The following is a 17,310-nucleotide window of genomic DNA, read 5'->3' as shown; positions in this document are numbered from 1 at the left end:
AAGACCAAGCCATCAAGGTATATGATAACTTATGAAAACTCAGCTGTTAGTGTTTACAGTTGACCTGGCTAAGCTTCTGACCACTGTAGGAATTAGAAATGTTTTCTGAATGTTTATTATTGCCAGCCCTGAGAGAGGGAAGTCAGATAAGAAACATGCACCCAGTATGCATAAGAATTAAAGCAAACAATTGTGGGGAATGATGTCTTCTTGTCAAAGCAAATTAATTGGATGGTGAATATATCACTTTGCTTTTGTTTTCTGACTGTGGACGGCACTGTCCTGCCTATATAATTCCAAGTTTCACTGTTTACTATTTTTAAGGAATTTATGATTAATCTTGTGCCATTTCAAGTCATAAAATATAATTACATGGCTTTCTCTTTTAACGTATTAGTAGGTTGCATAAGGACATGAAAAAACAGTGGATGAAAAAAGCTACGTTTATCATGTTTACTTAGAACTCATATTTTAATATTTAAAAACGAACAAGATTCCACTAAAAGAAACATGAAAGCACACACTTGTATAGAATTTAGAAGCTGCATTTTCCCAACCTTCACATAATATAAACACTTCCCAATTTTCAAGGGGATTCGTTCCATAATCCTATTCCGCATCATGTCATCTTTTATATACAGAATTTAAGGATAGACACCACTGAAATTGTTTGTGGTTGTATCTTCAATAAACTATTGAAGGACATGAGGATTAGCCAAAACAAGTCTTCATTTTTGCCACAGATAATAGCGTCGGTAATTTTATAACATGAAAAAGGGCAGCAAAACAGATGATGGTTTGTATTCATAATATTTTGAAACAGTGGTCTCCACATCAATAAAGCCAAGCTAGCTTTCTATACAGTCCTCTTCGTCAGTTCAGCTCTCAGGCAGAGGATCACATGGTTCATATTGTAAAGGTATTAATTCTGAACCTTCAGTGCTTGAGCTAAGACTATTTAGGAATCCCTCTGAGTTCATGAATTAGCCACACAGCCATACTGAGCAACATCAAAGAACCTGATTGATGAGTAGCTGCTAAAGGAGTTGGGACATACAGAAGTAATGTGCTGATACCCAGCGTGACCTGCAGCGGAGCAAAAATAACAGTGCTAAATCAGATATAACCTTAATATATATAGCATGCTTTACAAATGTTCAGAAGACCTTTGTATCTGTTGGTCTTACCTTTGTATACTATATAAACAGCAATACAAAACAACTTTATAATGAGAGGATTTAGTGATGGATTGCATGCAACAGCTTAACTTTCTGCCAGATTTTAATGTTTACAGTTTTTAATGTATATATGTATGTATTATGCTGTTTTGTTATTGATATTGTTTTAACTGTTGGTTGGGAGCCATCCAGGGTTTGATATAAGATAGGGAGCTATTTAAATATTATAAATAAATGGCTTCTGTTACTCACTCTCTTACATTCTTTAACCCAAGTGCAAGAAAAAGGAACAACTGCAATAGTAATCCACCCCTCGCTTCATGAAATAATGCTTATTTGGCTTCACCTTTTCTGGCAATTTCTTCCATTATGATTTGGCAAGTCTATCTGTCTGTCTGTCTACTTCTAGCTCAAAGCTATATGAAAAAAAACTGGTTTGTATAGTGTCATGGTTGCTATTAACTATATTTAAAATCCCTGAATCAATCATCCAAAATAAATCAGTTTAAATAAGTGGACAGGCATCTATCTAGAAGGACAGTTCATCATTTAGCCCAGAGAATACTATTTGTCTGCTAGCTGGAATTTAAATGTATACATTAATGATAAATCAATACCTGAAGATATGCTACAGTCAATAAGGAAGCAAATGCCAGTCTAGTTCTACGTGGGAGGGAGATCTTCCTGGAAAGTAGATAGAGAGTTGTGATGGCTGCAACTGAGGAAATGCCCTAAAGAGAGGGGGGAAAAACTATTAAAACAACTTCCAACAGCCCCATAAAAGCTTTGGAAAGCTCCATTTTACAAAGCGAGCAGTCCTGCTTTCATCAGGAGGCAAATGGGTAGGAGAACAAGCATGAGGTATACTCATACATACCTAGCAATTTTCAAGCCCTGCCTTCTTGCATACCTTATACTAGGTCAATAGCAGTTCCTGAGATTTAGACAGTAGCCTCCACTAGGCTCTATTATTGTGGCCTTATTTTCATAATTTTGTATTCAAGTCCTCTTAATGGGCGGGTTTCCAAAGCTTATTGTAGTAAATTTGCAATAACCTTGTTTTAATGGATCATGCAAGCTACAGAACTGAGCCAACATTTTTACTATTTTAGCAAAGCTTCATACCTTGAGAAATTTTTTAAATTATGAATGGCAGGAACTGAAATTAGTATCTTAGGTATGTAAAAGCTAACGCTCCATCTAAGCTGGTAGAATTCATTCCCATAACCTTAGGTTTTTTTGTGTATTTTTTAAAAACTAATCAGCTAAAAAAAACGATTACTTCATAGCATAAAGGCAATGATGCATACCAGGATTCTGTGATCAAACTGCACTGTTGTGGGATTCTCAAATATATTCTTTGCCATTGGGGAAAAAGCAAGGAGGTCATCAGGTATCCAGCGTTCTCCCATCTTAGGAAAGGAATTATATACAAGACCAGCATCCAGTCCAGCCACAAATGCTCCTACAGTTTCAGAGAACAGACGCTGACATACTTGAAGGTAGATTTTCAATAAGATTAACTATATAAGATTTAAAGTTTTCAAGATGGTAAGTTTTTATCCCTGTACCTTATGACATTTCCTAGCTCTCTATACTGTCCTTCAGGAAAAGGCATTTAAGAACTTTTGTGTCAAAGAAAAACACAAATCTTATCATGAACCTGATGAAGCAAGGTCTTACAATAGATGCATTTTTCTTATCTTCCCCTATTCCACACCTCCAAATTTAATGCACCAATGCCAGAGACATTTACCTGAGAGGGCAGTGAGAAAGATGAGTCCTGAAGTCCCATAAGCAAATTTTCTTAGGCGTAATAGTTGTTGGATTTTAGGTAGCTGCCAAAACACAGGTACAATAGTATATGCTAGATTTCTTTCATATATTCTACATAAAAAGATCTTACAAAAGCAGCATATTTTATGATTATATTCCCCATGTCTGCCTCCTGACTAAGCCTGTATAGGACATATCTGCTATACTTCTTCCCTATTCCAAATACAAATGTTTTTTTTATTCAAAAGTTTTACAATACATTTTTTAACAAAGCAAAACCCCTCCCCACCCCCTCCCCTCTCCCCAACCCTCCCCAACACCTCCCTCCCTTCCCCCTCCCCGACTTCCCAGAGCTCAATACAGGGTGTAAAAATACAAACAATCATAGTCTACCTTATGCAAACAACAATAAACTATTAAATCTATCGCACTTTAACTCTTATAAACTAACTACAAGCAATATAAATATCACACCAATACTTATTCAAATGCTAGGTGAAACTTTTTAGTCCCATATTTATTCTGGATATAATCAATCCATCTTCTCCACTCCACAATATATCTCTGTTGCGACTGGTCTTTCAAATACGCTGAAATCTTTGCCATTTCCGCCAGGTTGGAAACTTTTAAAGTCCATTCTTCTATAGTCGGCAGTTCTTCCTTCTTCCAATATTGCCCTACTAAAAGTCTCGCTGCCGTAATTAAATTCAAGATCAACTTAGTGTCCACAACAGTAGTATCCGTAATAATGCCCAGTAAAAACAGTTGCGGACAAAACTTTATCCTTTTCTTAAATATCTTTTGCATATTCCACCAAATTTTAATCCAAATCAAAATACAAATGTTGTCTAGGACTATGGGGTGCCCAACCAATATTCAAGATACAAGCCTTTTCCAGTCCCATATTTTACATACCTTATGTTGTGGTAGCAACAAGGATAGCCCAGTCCATAAGCTGTAGCAGTAAAGAACAAGAGCAGATCCCAGATGTGCAGTTAAACGATATTGACTGACCCGAGGGATATCATGGGAATCTGGCTTTTCCTCTAATCCACTTTTGACCATATACCAGCCCAAAAGACCCTGCAAAAATAACAAAATAATTATATGGAAACAAAGTTCATTTCTTTTTTCTGTATATATATATATATATATATATATATATATATATATATATATATATATATATGCATATACATACATACACACACATACATACACACATACACACACACACACATATTACATGCAATTTCCAAATCATCTCATTTTTCAGCGTTAAGTTTGGAAAGAAAATTCTTCAACTTATAGCAAAAAGGTACAGTTGGTCTAGAATGTAGGGGCACAACCACAAATAAATATATCAGTCTGCACATGTCCCCACTGCAACACAATTTGCACTAATTACCACCAGGTGCAATTCAAGGTCCTGGTTACTACTGATAAAGCCCTTCATGTCACAAAGCCTGGTCACTTGATGGACTGCTTGTCTCTGAATTTGTATGACCATCTGATGAGGTTAAGCAGTGTACATGCTCTAGATCAGGGGTCTCCAACTAATGGGCCACGGCCCATTATTGGCCATGGCCTATTTCCAATTGGGCCGCATGAGCTATAGACAAGCGCACATGCACATGAACCTCCATTTGTATGAATGGAGCTTTGCGCACGAGCGCAAGCACCCTCCACTCACACATGAAGTTCCATTGCTGTTCTCCCAAGCTTGGGGTAAGTTGATTGTGGAGTCCCTAATGTTTTGGGGGGTTGCTGCTGAGCTAGCCTTCCTTGTGTTTCCTTGATATGTTTTTTGACTGTAAGCTGCCCAGAATCATAAAGGAGCTGGACAAGTTTAAAAATTAAATTTAAATAAACAGGATAATTTTCATAGCCTGCTCTTGCTCTCTCTCTCTCTCTCTCTCTCTCTCTCTCTCTCTCTCTCTCTCCTCCCTCCCTCCCTCCCTCCCTCCCTTCTCTTCCCTCTCTCCCTCCTTCATTCATTGCATAATCATCTCTAGCACAATTACTTCAAGCTTCTGCAAATCTACCAGTCACTGCAGCCTTTGACTCACACATATAGCTTAGCAACAGCCCTTCGAAAGTTCAGATACTAATATTTTTCATTTCCTGTCTGTTATTTTAAAATACCACAATCATTTATTCCTAAATTCCAATAGCTATTCCTACCTGAAAGCAGACAAACCCACACAGGGCGAGGACATGACCTTTCATGGACTGGCTCAAGTAGCCCTTTCTCCAGAAGTAGGCTGCTGGGAGGATATAAGCCAACCCCACAAGTCGCCCCCACATACGATGTGAGTACTCCATGTACCAGATGAATTTGAATTCTGTCAGTGTCATGTCACGGTTCAGGCTGTTACATTGGGGATTTTTTTTTGCAAAAATAGGGAGAAAAAACAGCAACAAAGTTTAATAATTTCTCTCTAATTTTCAACTCAAATTCCCTTAAAAAAGCTGCCAACGTCCCCCTTTCCCACCCAACTTGTCTGTTGTAGAAAGAGAACCATGCCAATAATAGAATTCTTCTTAATTGAAACTGAGTTTGAAGGAACTTAAATATGAATCATACTTACATTTTAAACTCTGGAAATTGCTGATACTTTAGGAATTCTGTCTCCCATTCCTCCTGTGTTTGAGGAGGCTTCATCTCCCGCACTAAGTGCCAGTCAACCATTGAAAGCCCAGATTCTGTCAACCTTAGAAAGAGAACAAAGAAACTATTTATCCGGGGAGAAGGTCCTTTCATGTTAAAATATGATAGATGTGCCTATCTAGAAAAACAGAGTTAGAACATAACAAGACTATTTAAAAATTGATTCAGAGATATAGATAGATACAAAGCAGATGGAGGAATTTACACAACCTATTAGTGATTAAAAATATTTAGGATATGCATATGCAGTAAAAATAATGTACATACACCATAGGTTTTCCAAGGGAAAAAGAAACAAGATTATCTTAAACACTCTTGGGGATTGATATAAACAGTCATATAAAAATGTAATATATTTAGTTTGCACTTTTAAATGACATGCTCAGCTCAAACAGTAAGACACAGAACTCCTACCTCAATAATCAAAGACATAAAAAGAATGACACAAGTACTCAAAGGCAATGTATTTTTTTAACATTCACTAAAAGACACTTAGCATATCCAGCAAAGCTATAAGGAAGTTGCAAAAAGATATTTTGTTGGATGTAAAAAGTTCCATTGAATGAAATGCATATATCGTGAGAAAAAGATGGGGGGGAAAAGTATTTGAGGATGAGAAAATAACTTTCCTCACCTAGTTATGCCACCCAGCACCACAGCTCCAGCCACAGTACCACTGCAGATTATGAGCCAACGTCCTATTGTTCGGTCTGTCAAAGCATTGGGTACAGGTGGTACTGCCACTCTGGAATGTGAAGCTGCTTCTGAAACTGCACTGTGTTGTGCCCGTTTCTGCAGGAGCTGCCACCACCTGAAACATTGCTAAAGACAAAGAAGGTGGTAAGACACATTAACTACTCAAGCAACCCTTTCTATAAGTACTTGGTACACTACAATATTAAGTATTTTTACTACTGAAGTAGACTGAAGAGATAACTGTTAAGAAAAAAAAGAATCACAATCATTGGAAAGATGCACTTTATAGTAAAAAAATGTTTTTGGTATATCATTTTCTTTCTTCTGTTCAATTATGTCTGATTTTGGAAGACGGGCTGTATAGACTCCCTGCGGTTTCCTTGGCAAGGTTTTTCCCAAGTGCCATTTCCCCCTCCCTAAGGCTGAGAGATTAATGACCTGCTCAAGGTCACCCAGCTGACTTTGTGCCCAAGGTGGGAGTAGAACTCACAGTCTCCTAGTTTCTAGCCTAACCAATACACAAAAGTGGTTTTCAATATATCACTTAAGGCAGTGTTTCTCAACCTTGGCAGCTTGAAGATCTAGATTGAGAAACACTGACTTAAGGTGTACTTAATGGAGAAAATATTGTGCTTTTAAAAAGCACAAGAAAAAAACACATTCACAAGAGTTCTAATAGAAAAAGATACATTGGAATGTCAACTGATTTGACCAAGAAGCTTAGTACAACTGCAACTGGGACCAGAATTTCTGTTGCTAAGCAAGGTGAATGTTAAGTGAATTGCACCCAATTTTACAACCTTTCTTTGCCTTGGTTGTTAAGTGAATCACTGCAGTTAAGTGAATCATATGAGTATTAAGTGAATCTGGCTACCCCCATTGACTGGGAAGCCAGTTGGAAAGGTTGCAAATAGTGATCATGTGATCCCAGGATGCTGCAACGTAAATACATATTGGTTGAGAAGCATACAAATTTTGATCATGTGATTGTAGGGATGCTGCAACAGTCTTAAGTGTGAGGGCCGATCATAACTCACTTTTTGCAGGGCTGTTATCATTTTTAACAGTCACTCAATGGATGGTTGTAAGTCAAAGATTATCTATATTCTTCATTATCTGCCTCTTAGCTGGCTGGCCAAGCCCTTACATTATACTGTAAGGCAGATCAGCAAAACTATCACGAATGAAAGCGAATATATGTGTTCCAAGATAATGTTGCAGTATCCAATCTGGGTCGGCCACTAGGACCAGAGGTTTAGTCTTCTGAGCTTTCGGACTCATGCTGGAGCCCATCCTCAGGGAACTGCTCTCTAGCCAAGATAATTTCCTGAGGATGGGGGCTTCAGCACAAGTCCGAAAGCTTAGAGATAATTTTCCTGAGGATGGGGGTTCTAGTACAAGTCCGAAAGCTTGGAAGACAAAACCTCTGGTCCCGGTGACCGACCCAGATTGGATCCTACAAACCATCTATTTTTGGAGATGTTGATGTTAACCAAGTTATCACAGCCATCCATTATAAGAATAAGAATGTGTTAAGAACTGTTAAGCTCCCCCCCCCCGATTTCTACTCCATTTCAGTTTCATTTTTCCCTTTTTTGGACCAAAAATTAAGATCAGGTTTTGTCTTGTTTTTGCTATCTAATAAGCTGCTTTTAGTGCTGAAAAGCAGAAAGTAAATGCCTTAAATAAACAAGGAAATTTTTATATTTTGGTTTGCTGAAATAAAATCTTTCCACTTTTTTTACATTTAAAAACGTAATGATGCAGAAAGTCCAGATTCCATTTTAAAGGAAGTGTTCGAGTACATTGAAACTTTTTTTTCTGGGAAACAGCAGTACATGAACTGTGACAGCATGCAATCCTTGGTTTGGTTGATATATTACCCAATACGTCACCTTCATTATCACAGAAACGTGATCCCAAGTCACTTAATAAATTATTAGTCTTACTAGAGCTACCATATCTGGGTGTAAGACTCTGTATTACCATGAAATTGCAAGAGAGAATAAAAAAAAATAGTTTTATTATTTAATTTTTGTCCGGGTCCTTGCATCCCAGATGTGAAAGCCCTAACTTTAGAGATCAGGAAGTCATAGTCTAATGTGCAAGTACCTGGCCAGAAGAATTTCCTTCACGAGCTGCCAGCAAAAATCGAGTACCTCCTAGTACTGTCCGTAAGAGCATTGCTTCAAGTTACCGCGCGGAAATAGCTTTCCTCTAATCCAGGGGTCCGCAACTAACAACAACAACAATCCAGGGGTAGGCAACCTCGGCTTTTTTATGACTCATAGACTTCAACTCCCAGAATTCCTGAGTCAGCATAGCTCTAACCGGAAATAAGGCAACCGGAAACGAAGTGCAGTAAGTTCCATGGTGTCACGTGATAGTTGGCACGGCGCTTCCTCGCGTTCAAGGTCAGCACAGGTGAGAGCTGGGGGGGCGTGGCCTTTTTCCTTTCCCAGCAGTCCCGTCAACTTTAAAGCCACCTCCGGCGGAGCTCCCGCGTGACTGACGTAGCATGAGGAAATGGGACCGGAAACGGGGCCCGGTGGGAGGGTGCGAGGGTGAGTGGGTGGAAGGGAAACTAAGCATGGAGGCCGGAAGGAATCATGAGTATTGGGAAGGCGGAGTTAAACACATACCCTTAAGTCCGCACGCACCCCCCCCCCTTTGAGGTTCAGATTAGCTTGGAAAGAAGCTAATAATGCAGTGGGGAGTTTTCGCTGGTGCCCCACTTCTGCCTGGGTTTGGCTCGCTACACTTAGCTGCATCCATTCCAGAAAACTAAACGGAAAAGGCGCCGCAGATAAGGGGGGCTGAAGATTTTTTAAGAATAATCCTTTGTGTGTCTACTTAAGACTTAAGTTCACTGAATTCAGTGGTTTTTGATCCCAGGTACCGAAGTAACTCTGAGCAAGTTCCGCTGGGTTTGGGATTTACATGTATAGGATTGCACTGCTATTATTAATCCATTTGAAATTATCCTTAGATGTGGAAGAGTATAATATAGAGGAGATTAGGGTAACTCTTCGTGGCATACTTTATACCTTTGAATTGGGTGTGTATCGGCCCACAGAAATCGGCATCAGCACGTGTGCTGTGGGATCAGAATTGCAAAGTGATGGAGTTGGGCGCTTCTTCCCCCATCATGGCTCTAGTGAAAACCATCTTCCCAAATCTGCTACTTTCATTGAGAAAACACACAGATATTAAAGACTTCTACTATTTTTCTGCTGAATAAATAAATTGGTCTCCAGTTTCCCACTCTGTTAAAATAATACAGTTATAGTAGGGTTATATAAAATTATATTTAGTTCAGGCTAGGTTTTGGCCCTTACAGCTTCTAATTTTTTTTATTTTGTTCTACAACTATTAGTATATTTCAGAGGTTTTTACCTTTTCCATAATGTAAGGCATTGCATCATATTTACGTAAAATAGTATAAGCAACCAACAATACAATGCCAGCATTAGTGCAGTTAACTGGCACTATACATTTCAGATGAGCATGGGATCCTAGTATTGTAAGATTAAGAACAGTTGTAAAGCATGATTACTATGCATAAGTATGTCTCACTAGGCTATTGACTACTTTATAATTGAAAGATTTGTTTTGGACTAAGAACATAACAGTCTATATAAGAAGTTAGAGATGTTAGAGAAGTTAGAGTTACCACACTCGTTGGTATTTTGCCTTATAGTTAAAAAGTTGATCATAGACAATTGTGTAAGAAACTCAAAATAATCAAAATCTTGATGTTGGTACATCACTTATTAGCAGTCGCAGGTCAGTCTTTATGTGTCTAGAATCTTTCTGCATCAGCCTACGATGCTATTTTTATCATTTATGGATACCAGATCTTTCCTCAACTTTGCAATTCCTGTAAAGCAGCCAAAATACTTTTAAATTATCTGAAAAAAGTGAGAGAGAAACCAAATCAGTTTTGCTCATTGTACTAAATTAGAATCTTTTTACATGGAGAAAAAAATCAAATCTTTAATAAGCAAAATTAGTATTGGTATTGCCTCGCTCTTCATGCGCTTATCTTAATTTTCTTTTTTTGTGCTTTAGGAAAATCTTTAGCATTAATTTTATATAATGCATGAGTGCTGAGATATTTTCTTTCAGAAGTTTATATTCATTCTGCCTTTAAAAGTTATATGGAAGTGGTTGAAGATAGAGTCCTTTATTAAAGTTTTAGCTTTTCAGTAATAATTCCAGATATGTTGTTCATACAGTGCTATATATAATAACATAGAACAGAATTTAACATAAATGGAAATCTAGTAATCGTCTGAGTTCTGAGTTCAGATAGAAAAAACTGAGTGAGAGCTACAGTTTGAGATATATTTTTCACCTTTTTTACAAATGGTCTCACCCTTTTCTCAAGGGCAGAATCTAGTTGCCCTGTAACTTCTGCTTTGTGTTTCTCTTCAAGGAATGTCCAATGGTTTTCTCATGGAAGTATGTGTTGATTCAGTGGAATCTGCCATTAATGCTGAAAGAGGAGGTAATTCCATAAAATAGAAGCTGAAGCTACTGGGACACCTACCTCTGGGGGACATAGGCTAAATGAATTGCAAAAAGCATTATGAAGCCATTTTAAAAATCCTTTTGGAAGGAAGAGCAAGATGTGTAATGTTATAAAGTATAAAACTATGTATTCCTTTTAATATCTTCAGTTCTTTTGTGTGCTCTGACACAGGCAAGACTCCAATTTATATGAATAGAAAATTTGTATACAGTTTTTTTAGAGCTTTTGTGTTGTTATACAGCAAATCAAATGGAATGCATGTTCACTTTTTGAAATCACATATTGCTACCTAGAAGTCCAAATAAGGACATTATATAAGGCCTTTCCTTGTAAATGATCTTTCAGGAATGCCCAGAAACATTTCTATCTGTTACAGCAAAAAATGGATTGTTCCTAACATCTGCTTTCAAACAGTATATCTGTACCTTTTGCAGGTGCTGGTCGCCTTGAATTATGTGCCAATCTGATGGAGGGAGGAATTACACCAAGTATTGGTGAGTTGACAAGCTGAATCCAGCCTCTCAGCCTTTACAGTGATGAGAATCGAACACTACTATAAAATGTGGTAAACTAGTCCTTGGTCTACAGCTCTCCAACTCTCAGACAAAAAGGAAGCGATTACTTTTCTAATTTAAACTGGAATGTTATGGCATTAGCCATGTTTTGCTTTTTAGAAGTGGCTTAACAGTTTTTCATTTTTGTTCATATGCACTTCTTCAACATCCCTTTTATTTCCCAACCTCTTCAGGAAAAGGTCGGAACTTTCTTTTTTCCTTTTGGATTGTTGCTGCAGGAAGCAGAACTGAGGAGCTAGTTCTTTTGGGTTGGCGTCATTATCTTTTGTTACAGAGTAGTTTACTATCTTGTCATATCCATGCACTGTCCCAGCTTTTAACTGAAACTGCCTTACCTCTTTTATTACTTACAGGTCTTTTGCAAGTAGTAAAGGAATGCACAAGAATCCCCATATTTGTGATGATCCGCCCCCGTGGTGGGGATTTCCTCTACTCTGACCGGGAAACAGAAGTGATGAAAGCGGACATCCAACTTGCCAAACAATATGGAGCAGATGGGCTGGTATTTGGAGCTTTGACTGAGGATGGCTATGTGGACACGGAGCTTTGCACGGCACTGCTTGGTTAGAGTCTTGCTTTCCTTAGGATTTGTTTGATTTCTGTGACTTTAGTAAATCCAAATCTCAGATAGAAAAAACCCCAATGGTTTCTTATAGGTAAATGTTATGACCCCCATACCTTATTGCTTGGGGGGAAGTAGGCTCATTCTTCCAAGCTGAGATGGATATATTGTTGGGGTATGATTATAGGAAAGTTACAATAATATATTTAATAGCTTCCCATTGGGGTACCCTGTATTATTATTAGAATGAGTCAATTTTTAGTTCTTTCTCGTACAAGATGAATTATACAGGTTTCTTTTAATCCAGGGTCTCATTTTCAGAGAAAAAGAAATACTGTATATTTCCCAATCACTCATAACCCTCAAGGACTTTTCAGTTGCCAGCTTTCAGCATCTTTAAAGAAGTCTGTTCATTTCATTTAATTTTATGTTCATAATTTCTAGACCAGTGTTTTTCAACCACTGTTCCGCGGCACACTAGTGTGCCGCGAGATGTTGCCTGGTGTGCCGTGGGAAAAATTGAAAAGTAATTATAAAATACTTTCTTTGTGTTTATTTGATTCCTATTCAAGAGAATTACTTTATATATAGTCAATATAGGCACAGAGTTAAATTTTTTAACATTTTCTAATGGTGGAGTGCCTCGTGATTTTTTTCATGAAACAAGTGTGCCTTTGCCCAAAAAAGGTTGAAAAACACTGTTCTAGACAGTTCTGCATCAGAATGGATTCTGCAAATTTATACAGAAAGTTCAAAGTGACAAATATAGTCCATATAGTGCATAGTACAAATAAAAATAAATATAATTTTAGCTATAAATCTGAAAGGGTATGAAGCAAAGGTAAAGCAGTTAGTTACAATGTATGGACAAATAAAATTATTTTGATCCGATGCTGAAAATATAGTCATACAGGTCCAGGCAGAAGAAGAACATTGTGGCTTCAAAATCTTAAGAGACTGGTTTGGATAAAACTCAGCAGCACGTTTTCGTGCGGCTGCTGATAAAAAGAGGATCACCAACATGATCGCCAACGTCCGATAACGGATATGGCAGGAGAAGGAGAAGAAGAAGAAATATATTATTATATAAAAGTAAAAAGTTGAGGTTTTTCTACTGCACCAAAAGGAGTCAAATGCTTTTCTTTTTCTTTCCCCCCTTAACCTACACATTTCTCTCTTCCCCTTTTCCTCCCATATTTTCCCTTTATGTTCATTTTTATTTGTACTTTGTATTTTATATTTTGATAATAAAATATTTGAACTGAAAATATGTCATACTATAGTAAAATATAGTAAAAATAATATAGCAGTTCTTTAGGGGGAATGCCCAAAAATTGGATTGATACAAAGGAAAAGCCTTTTCTTTGTGTTAAAAAAATTAGTGTATCTACTGTAAAAGACAATCCTTCAGGTGTTTAGTTCCAAACTTACTTAAAGCATTAAAATAAATGTTCATTTAATTCTGTGAATGATTTATTGACATGTTGTCTAAGGAGAAGAGTAGAATTATTTATTTATATATCAAATTTAGAGATTCCCCCTCTCACTCACGGATGCTTCTTTGATTCTAAGATTGCTTTTCTGTAGGTACATGGGCATAATAGTTGTAAAGGATTTCATATACAAAAGGTATGTGAAAAGATGCTTTGAAAAGATACCTTCCTTAGTGAGATTAGATTGTAGAAATAGTCTCAAGGTAACATGGCTGAATTATTATACAAAATGCCTTTGTAAGAAAAAGACATGTTTTCACCTCAGCATGAGAATGTTACTGATTAGAAGTCTTTCCTTTGCAGCTGCTTCTCGCCCTTTGCCAGTCACCTTCCACAGAGGTAAGTTTTATAGCTTAGAAATAGAATTGGAAAAATGCAGGCCCAGACACTGTGACATGCCAGCTGTGGTTTGTGAGAATGTGGTCTGAGGTGCCGCTGCTCCTCCTTAGAGATTTCAGCCTTGCTTTGAGCTCCAGATTCATGATTAATATCCTGCTTTTTATATTTATTTATTACAAATATGTTTTATGTTGTTTGAATGGTTAGACTCTTCTTATAAGTAGATTTTTTTTATACTGATCTGTTCCAATGCAGCTTTTTTTTTCTTTTGAACATTAAAAAAAATTAAAACATTTAAGGAATAAAATAAATGCGTCCATAAAATAAAAATGGAAAATGAAATATCAATAAAAAACCCAGAAAATGTATGTTTGTCATAACATTTAAAATTAATTATCTCATTAAATAATTGAATATATAAAACAAGACATACTATGAAATAATTGAAAATCACCACAAAACACTCTATGTTAATTATATATTTATTTTTGCAGTTATGAGCAGAGTTATGTATCTTTTAAATTTCAATGTCATCTATTGACATCATGCTGCTCAGGAATGTTATCGATCTGATTATCCATGACAAACAGCTAACATAGTAATAAAATTTAAAATTTAGGCGAGCAGGCCCACCTCTGTCTTTTGAATCTTATAAAATATTATATTATTATAAATCTAATAAAATAATATTCTACTCTAGGTTTTTTCCCTTTCCAAATACGTTTGTTAAGTGTTGTTTACTAATCATCTAATTCTTATTTTAGAACTAAGATTGATACTATTTGAAATTAGAAACTTATCTGAGATAATATTTTATCAATTGTAATTAGTCTTAACCAGGAGAGTTTTAATTCCCCTGCAGCTTTTGACATGGTCTGTGATCCTGTAACAGCCATGGAAACACTGATATCCATAGGTTTTGAACGGGTGCTAACTAGTGGTTGTGACAGCTCTGCCCTGGAGGGGCTGCCCTTGATAAAGCGGCTGATAGAACAGGTGAGCTTTCATTTCTCCCATTTTGTAATTCCGCTGATAATTTATCCTTTTCCCCCCTGATAATTCAGAATAGAGAAAATGCCATCCAGCTCTCAGTCTGATATCTGAGGATTCTAGGTGGGTTATATTTTCTGTTACAAATAAGGTTACTAATCTTTTTTTTTCTTTATAGGCAAAGGACAGGATCATTATTGTACCAGGTAAGTTTGTTACGAGTGCTATTAGTTAATATAGGGTAAAGTTCAAAAATATATAGATAAGACTATATTGGTTTTTGGATGAGAGTCTACTGGACTTCATTTCTATCCCCTCTCTAATGTTTGGTAGGTATGGTGTAATGAATATTTCAAACATTAAGTATCACTATTCTACTCTATTCCATCAAGAAAAGCAGCGATTGGTCTTTGAGGAGGAATAAAAGGTAAAGGTTCCCCTGCACATGCGTGCTGGTCGTTTCCAACTCTAGGGGCCGGTGCTCATCTCTGTTTCAAAGCCAAAGAGCCAGCGCTTGTCCGAGGACGTCTCCGTGGTCATGTGGCCGGCATGACTAGACGCCAAAGGCGCACGGAACGCTGTTACCTTCCCACCGTAGTGGTCCCTATTTTTCTACTTGCATTTTTACGTGCTTTCGAACTGCTAGGTTGGCAGAAGCTGGGACGAGTAACGCTCTCACTCTGTTACGCGACTTGCTGAAGAGATGCAAGTTCACTATCCATTGACATTAAAAGCTAAAGTGTTTTTGAGAAATACTCAGATTCAGAGCAGATATTCAGTCTAATATCTAGAGGAAATTGATGTTTGTTTGTGAATGCTTAACTTCTCATTTGTGACTCAGAGATGGATTATCTCCAACAGGGGGAGGCATAACAGAGAGAAACCTACAAAGAATTTTAGAAGGCTCTGGTGCTTCTGAGTTTCACTGCTCAGCTCGCTCCGCCAAGAACTCAGGCATGAAGTTCAGGTAATAGAGCAAGATCTTCCCTGCCTCAGTCTTGTTTATACTGCTTAATGTAATTTTGCACTTTGTAAACTGAGTAAAAGCATTGGTTGCATTACAATAAGATTTCTTCTCTAGTTCCTCACTTCTTAACTGTAACAAGGAAGTGTCTACTGAAGCAGCCATTGACATTTCAGTGTTTCAGTAAAGTGGCAACAGGTGCTGTTCTGAAACACGTATATTGATCAAGTAAAAATAGGTTTGAAGTTGTTCTTTTTCTGATGAAGAACTGCCCATTATAGTCATATGGTGATACGTTGTGATTGCAGTTGAGGATCTCACTTAATTAAACCCGAAACCTGCTTCCCCAGTGCAGTCGTTAAATGAACATGCAGGTCATTAAATAGAGCACTGGGTGCCTCAGGGATTGTTAAAGCAGCCAAACAGAGTGGTTTGTCCTACAACCGCCATTTTGTTCTGCCCCCAAGCGGGGAACGGGCCCAAGTGCTGCAGGGTTCCAGTGGGGTGGGATGGGGTGGGGGAAGTGAGGCAGGGGGATGCTTACATTAAATTGGTACTGAATTACAGATAATACACAACCTGTGGTCAGTTGAAAGGGCAAAAGGGGGTCATATGTAGCTTTGGAGTGGATGTTGTAACTTTGAACAGCTGTTAAGTAACTGTATCCCAAGGACTACTTGTACACTTTTTAGATAGGATTTAATGACTTGTTGCTTTTCTTTTAGGAACTCCAGTGTTAAGATGGGAACCTCCCTCTCCACGCCTGAGCATTCTAGCATGGTGGCAGATGTGACTAAAGTGAGGACCCTGAATGCCATTGCAAAGAACGTCCTGTAGAATAAGAAGAGGCTATCGGACAGGAAGACCTACTATCCTCTGACTTTCCCATTCCTTAACTATAGACATTTCAGTAGTGTTTGGATCAGTCCAATGAAGATGCTGGTGTGTGTTTTGCTCCTCTTCCCGTTTCCTCTTCATTCAAGGAGTCTTTTCATTAAATAGCGTGACATCATTTGTCTATGAAGAGCAAACTCTAGGGAGGCATGATACTAGCTAACGAGGCATTCATCACTAGGTGAAACTCCTTTAGACTTTTAGTTTTCAAATAAATGCTGAAGCTTATTTTCATCACTGTAGCCCTTCTTCATGCCACGTGTTTTGTCCAGCCTGGGTAGGGACGTTGGTGTTTATTCCCTTCTTAGTTCACTTTGATGAAAATTCAGATCTCTGTTTCTGTGGAATACAGGACTGAAATGGAATTTAGCAGCGGATGAGAGGTACTTCTTTTCATTTAGAGAATGGATGGCTAAAGGAGCAAGAACATTTTGGAAAAAAAGTGCAGTGCCTTGTAACTGATTCCAGGTTGTGACAATTTAAAGGACTTAGATCAGAGGTCCCCATCCTTTTGGGCACCAGGGACCGGTTACATGGAGAGAGGTTTTTCCGTGGACCAGAGGGGGCATGGTTTTGTGTGCTGCCTGCATCCCACAGATGAGGCTTTGCTTGTTTCTGTGGCCCGGTTGCTAGCATGC

The 17,310-nt window shown here is 37.8% G+C and overlaps 2 protein-coding genes across 3 annotated transcripts; one reads left to right on the top strand and one right to left on the bottom strand.

Annotated features, from left to right (window-relative positions):
* Window positions 1-443: 443 nt before the first annotated feature.
* COX15 (cytochrome c oxidase assembly homolog COX15) lies at window positions 444-8,635 on the bottom strand. The gene is made up of 9 exons (XM_081329099.1): window positions 8,434-8,635; window positions 6,260-6,447; window positions 5,546-5,668; window positions 5,139-5,325; window positions 3,870-4,037; window positions 2,935-3,016; window positions 2,489-2,643; window positions 1,796-1,909; window positions 444-1,086 (listed from the first exon to the last, which is right to left on the bottom strand). Exons 1-9 carry the CDS (start codon window positions 8,503-8,505, stop codon window positions 955-957), a joined length of 1,221 nt encoding a protein of 406 aa, XP_081185225.1. The 5' UTR covers window positions 8,506-8,635; the 3' UTR covers window positions 444-954.
* Window positions 8,636-8,682: 47 nt separating this feature from the next.
* CUTC (cutC copper transporter) lies at window positions 8,683-16,906 on the top strand. Of its 2 annotated transcripts, none has more exons than XM_081329101.1 (9): window positions 8,683-8,745; window positions 10,760-10,831; window positions 11,290-11,349; window positions 11,784-11,993; window positions 13,789-13,824; window positions 14,687-14,820; window positions 14,993-15,020; window positions 15,676-15,781; window positions 16,504-16,906. In XM_081329101.1, exons 2-9 carry the CDS (start codon window positions 10,762-10,764, stop codon window positions 16,613-16,615), a joined length of 756 nt encoding a protein of 251 aa, XP_081185227.1. In that variant the 5' UTR covers window positions 8,683-8,745; window positions 10,760-10,761; the 3' UTR covers window positions 16,616-16,906. The 2 variants fall into 2 exon arrangements, with proteins under 2 accessions (XP_081185227.1, XP_081185226.1); XM_081329100.1 differs by lacking the exon at window positions 8,683-8,745 and adding an exon at window positions 8,880-9,216.
* The last annotated feature ends 404 nt before the right edge of the window (window positions 16,907-17,310 follow it).

The sequence above is a fragment of the Vipera berus genome, assembly GCF_964194415.1.
Source record: "Vipera berus genome assembly, chromosome: 5".
Lineage (NCBI taxonomy): Eukaryota > Metazoa > Chordata > Lepidosauria > Squamata > Viperidae > Vipera > Vipera berus.
Note: the sequence above shows the minus strand (reverse complement) of the source record. Positions and strands in the feature narration are given on the sequence as shown.

What these genes read in the sequence shown, in the direction of transcription:
- COX15 (XM_081329099.1), bottom strand. Translation starts at nt 8,505, where the DNA reads ATGCTCTTACGGACAGTACTAGGAGGTACTCGATTTTTGCTGGCAGCT. An exon ending in AAGGAAATTCTTCTGGCCAG is followed by an intron (nt 6,448 to 8,433) that starts GTACTTGCACAT and finishes CTTTGTCTTTAG; the next exon opens with CAATGTTTCAGGTGGTGGCA. An exon ending in GTGGGTTTGTCTGCTTTCAG is followed by an intron (nt 4,038 to 5,138) that starts GTAGGAATAGCT and finishes TTATTTTTGCAG; the next exon opens with GGTCTTTTGGGCTGGTATAT.
- CUTC (XM_081329101.1), top strand. Translation starts at nt 10,762, where the DNA reads ATGTCCAATGGTTTTCTCATGGAAGTATGTGTTGATTCAGTGGAATCT. An exon ending in CATTAATGCTGAAAGAGGAG is followed by an intron (nt 10,832 to 11,289) that starts GTAATTCCATAA and finishes TACCTTTTGCAG; the next exon opens with GTGCTGGTCGCCTTGAATTA. An exon ending in GCTTTGCACGGCACTGCTTG is followed by an intron (nt 11,994 to 13,788) that starts GTTAGAGTCTTG and finishes TTTCCTTTGCAG; the next exon opens with CTGCTTCTCGCCCTTTGCCA.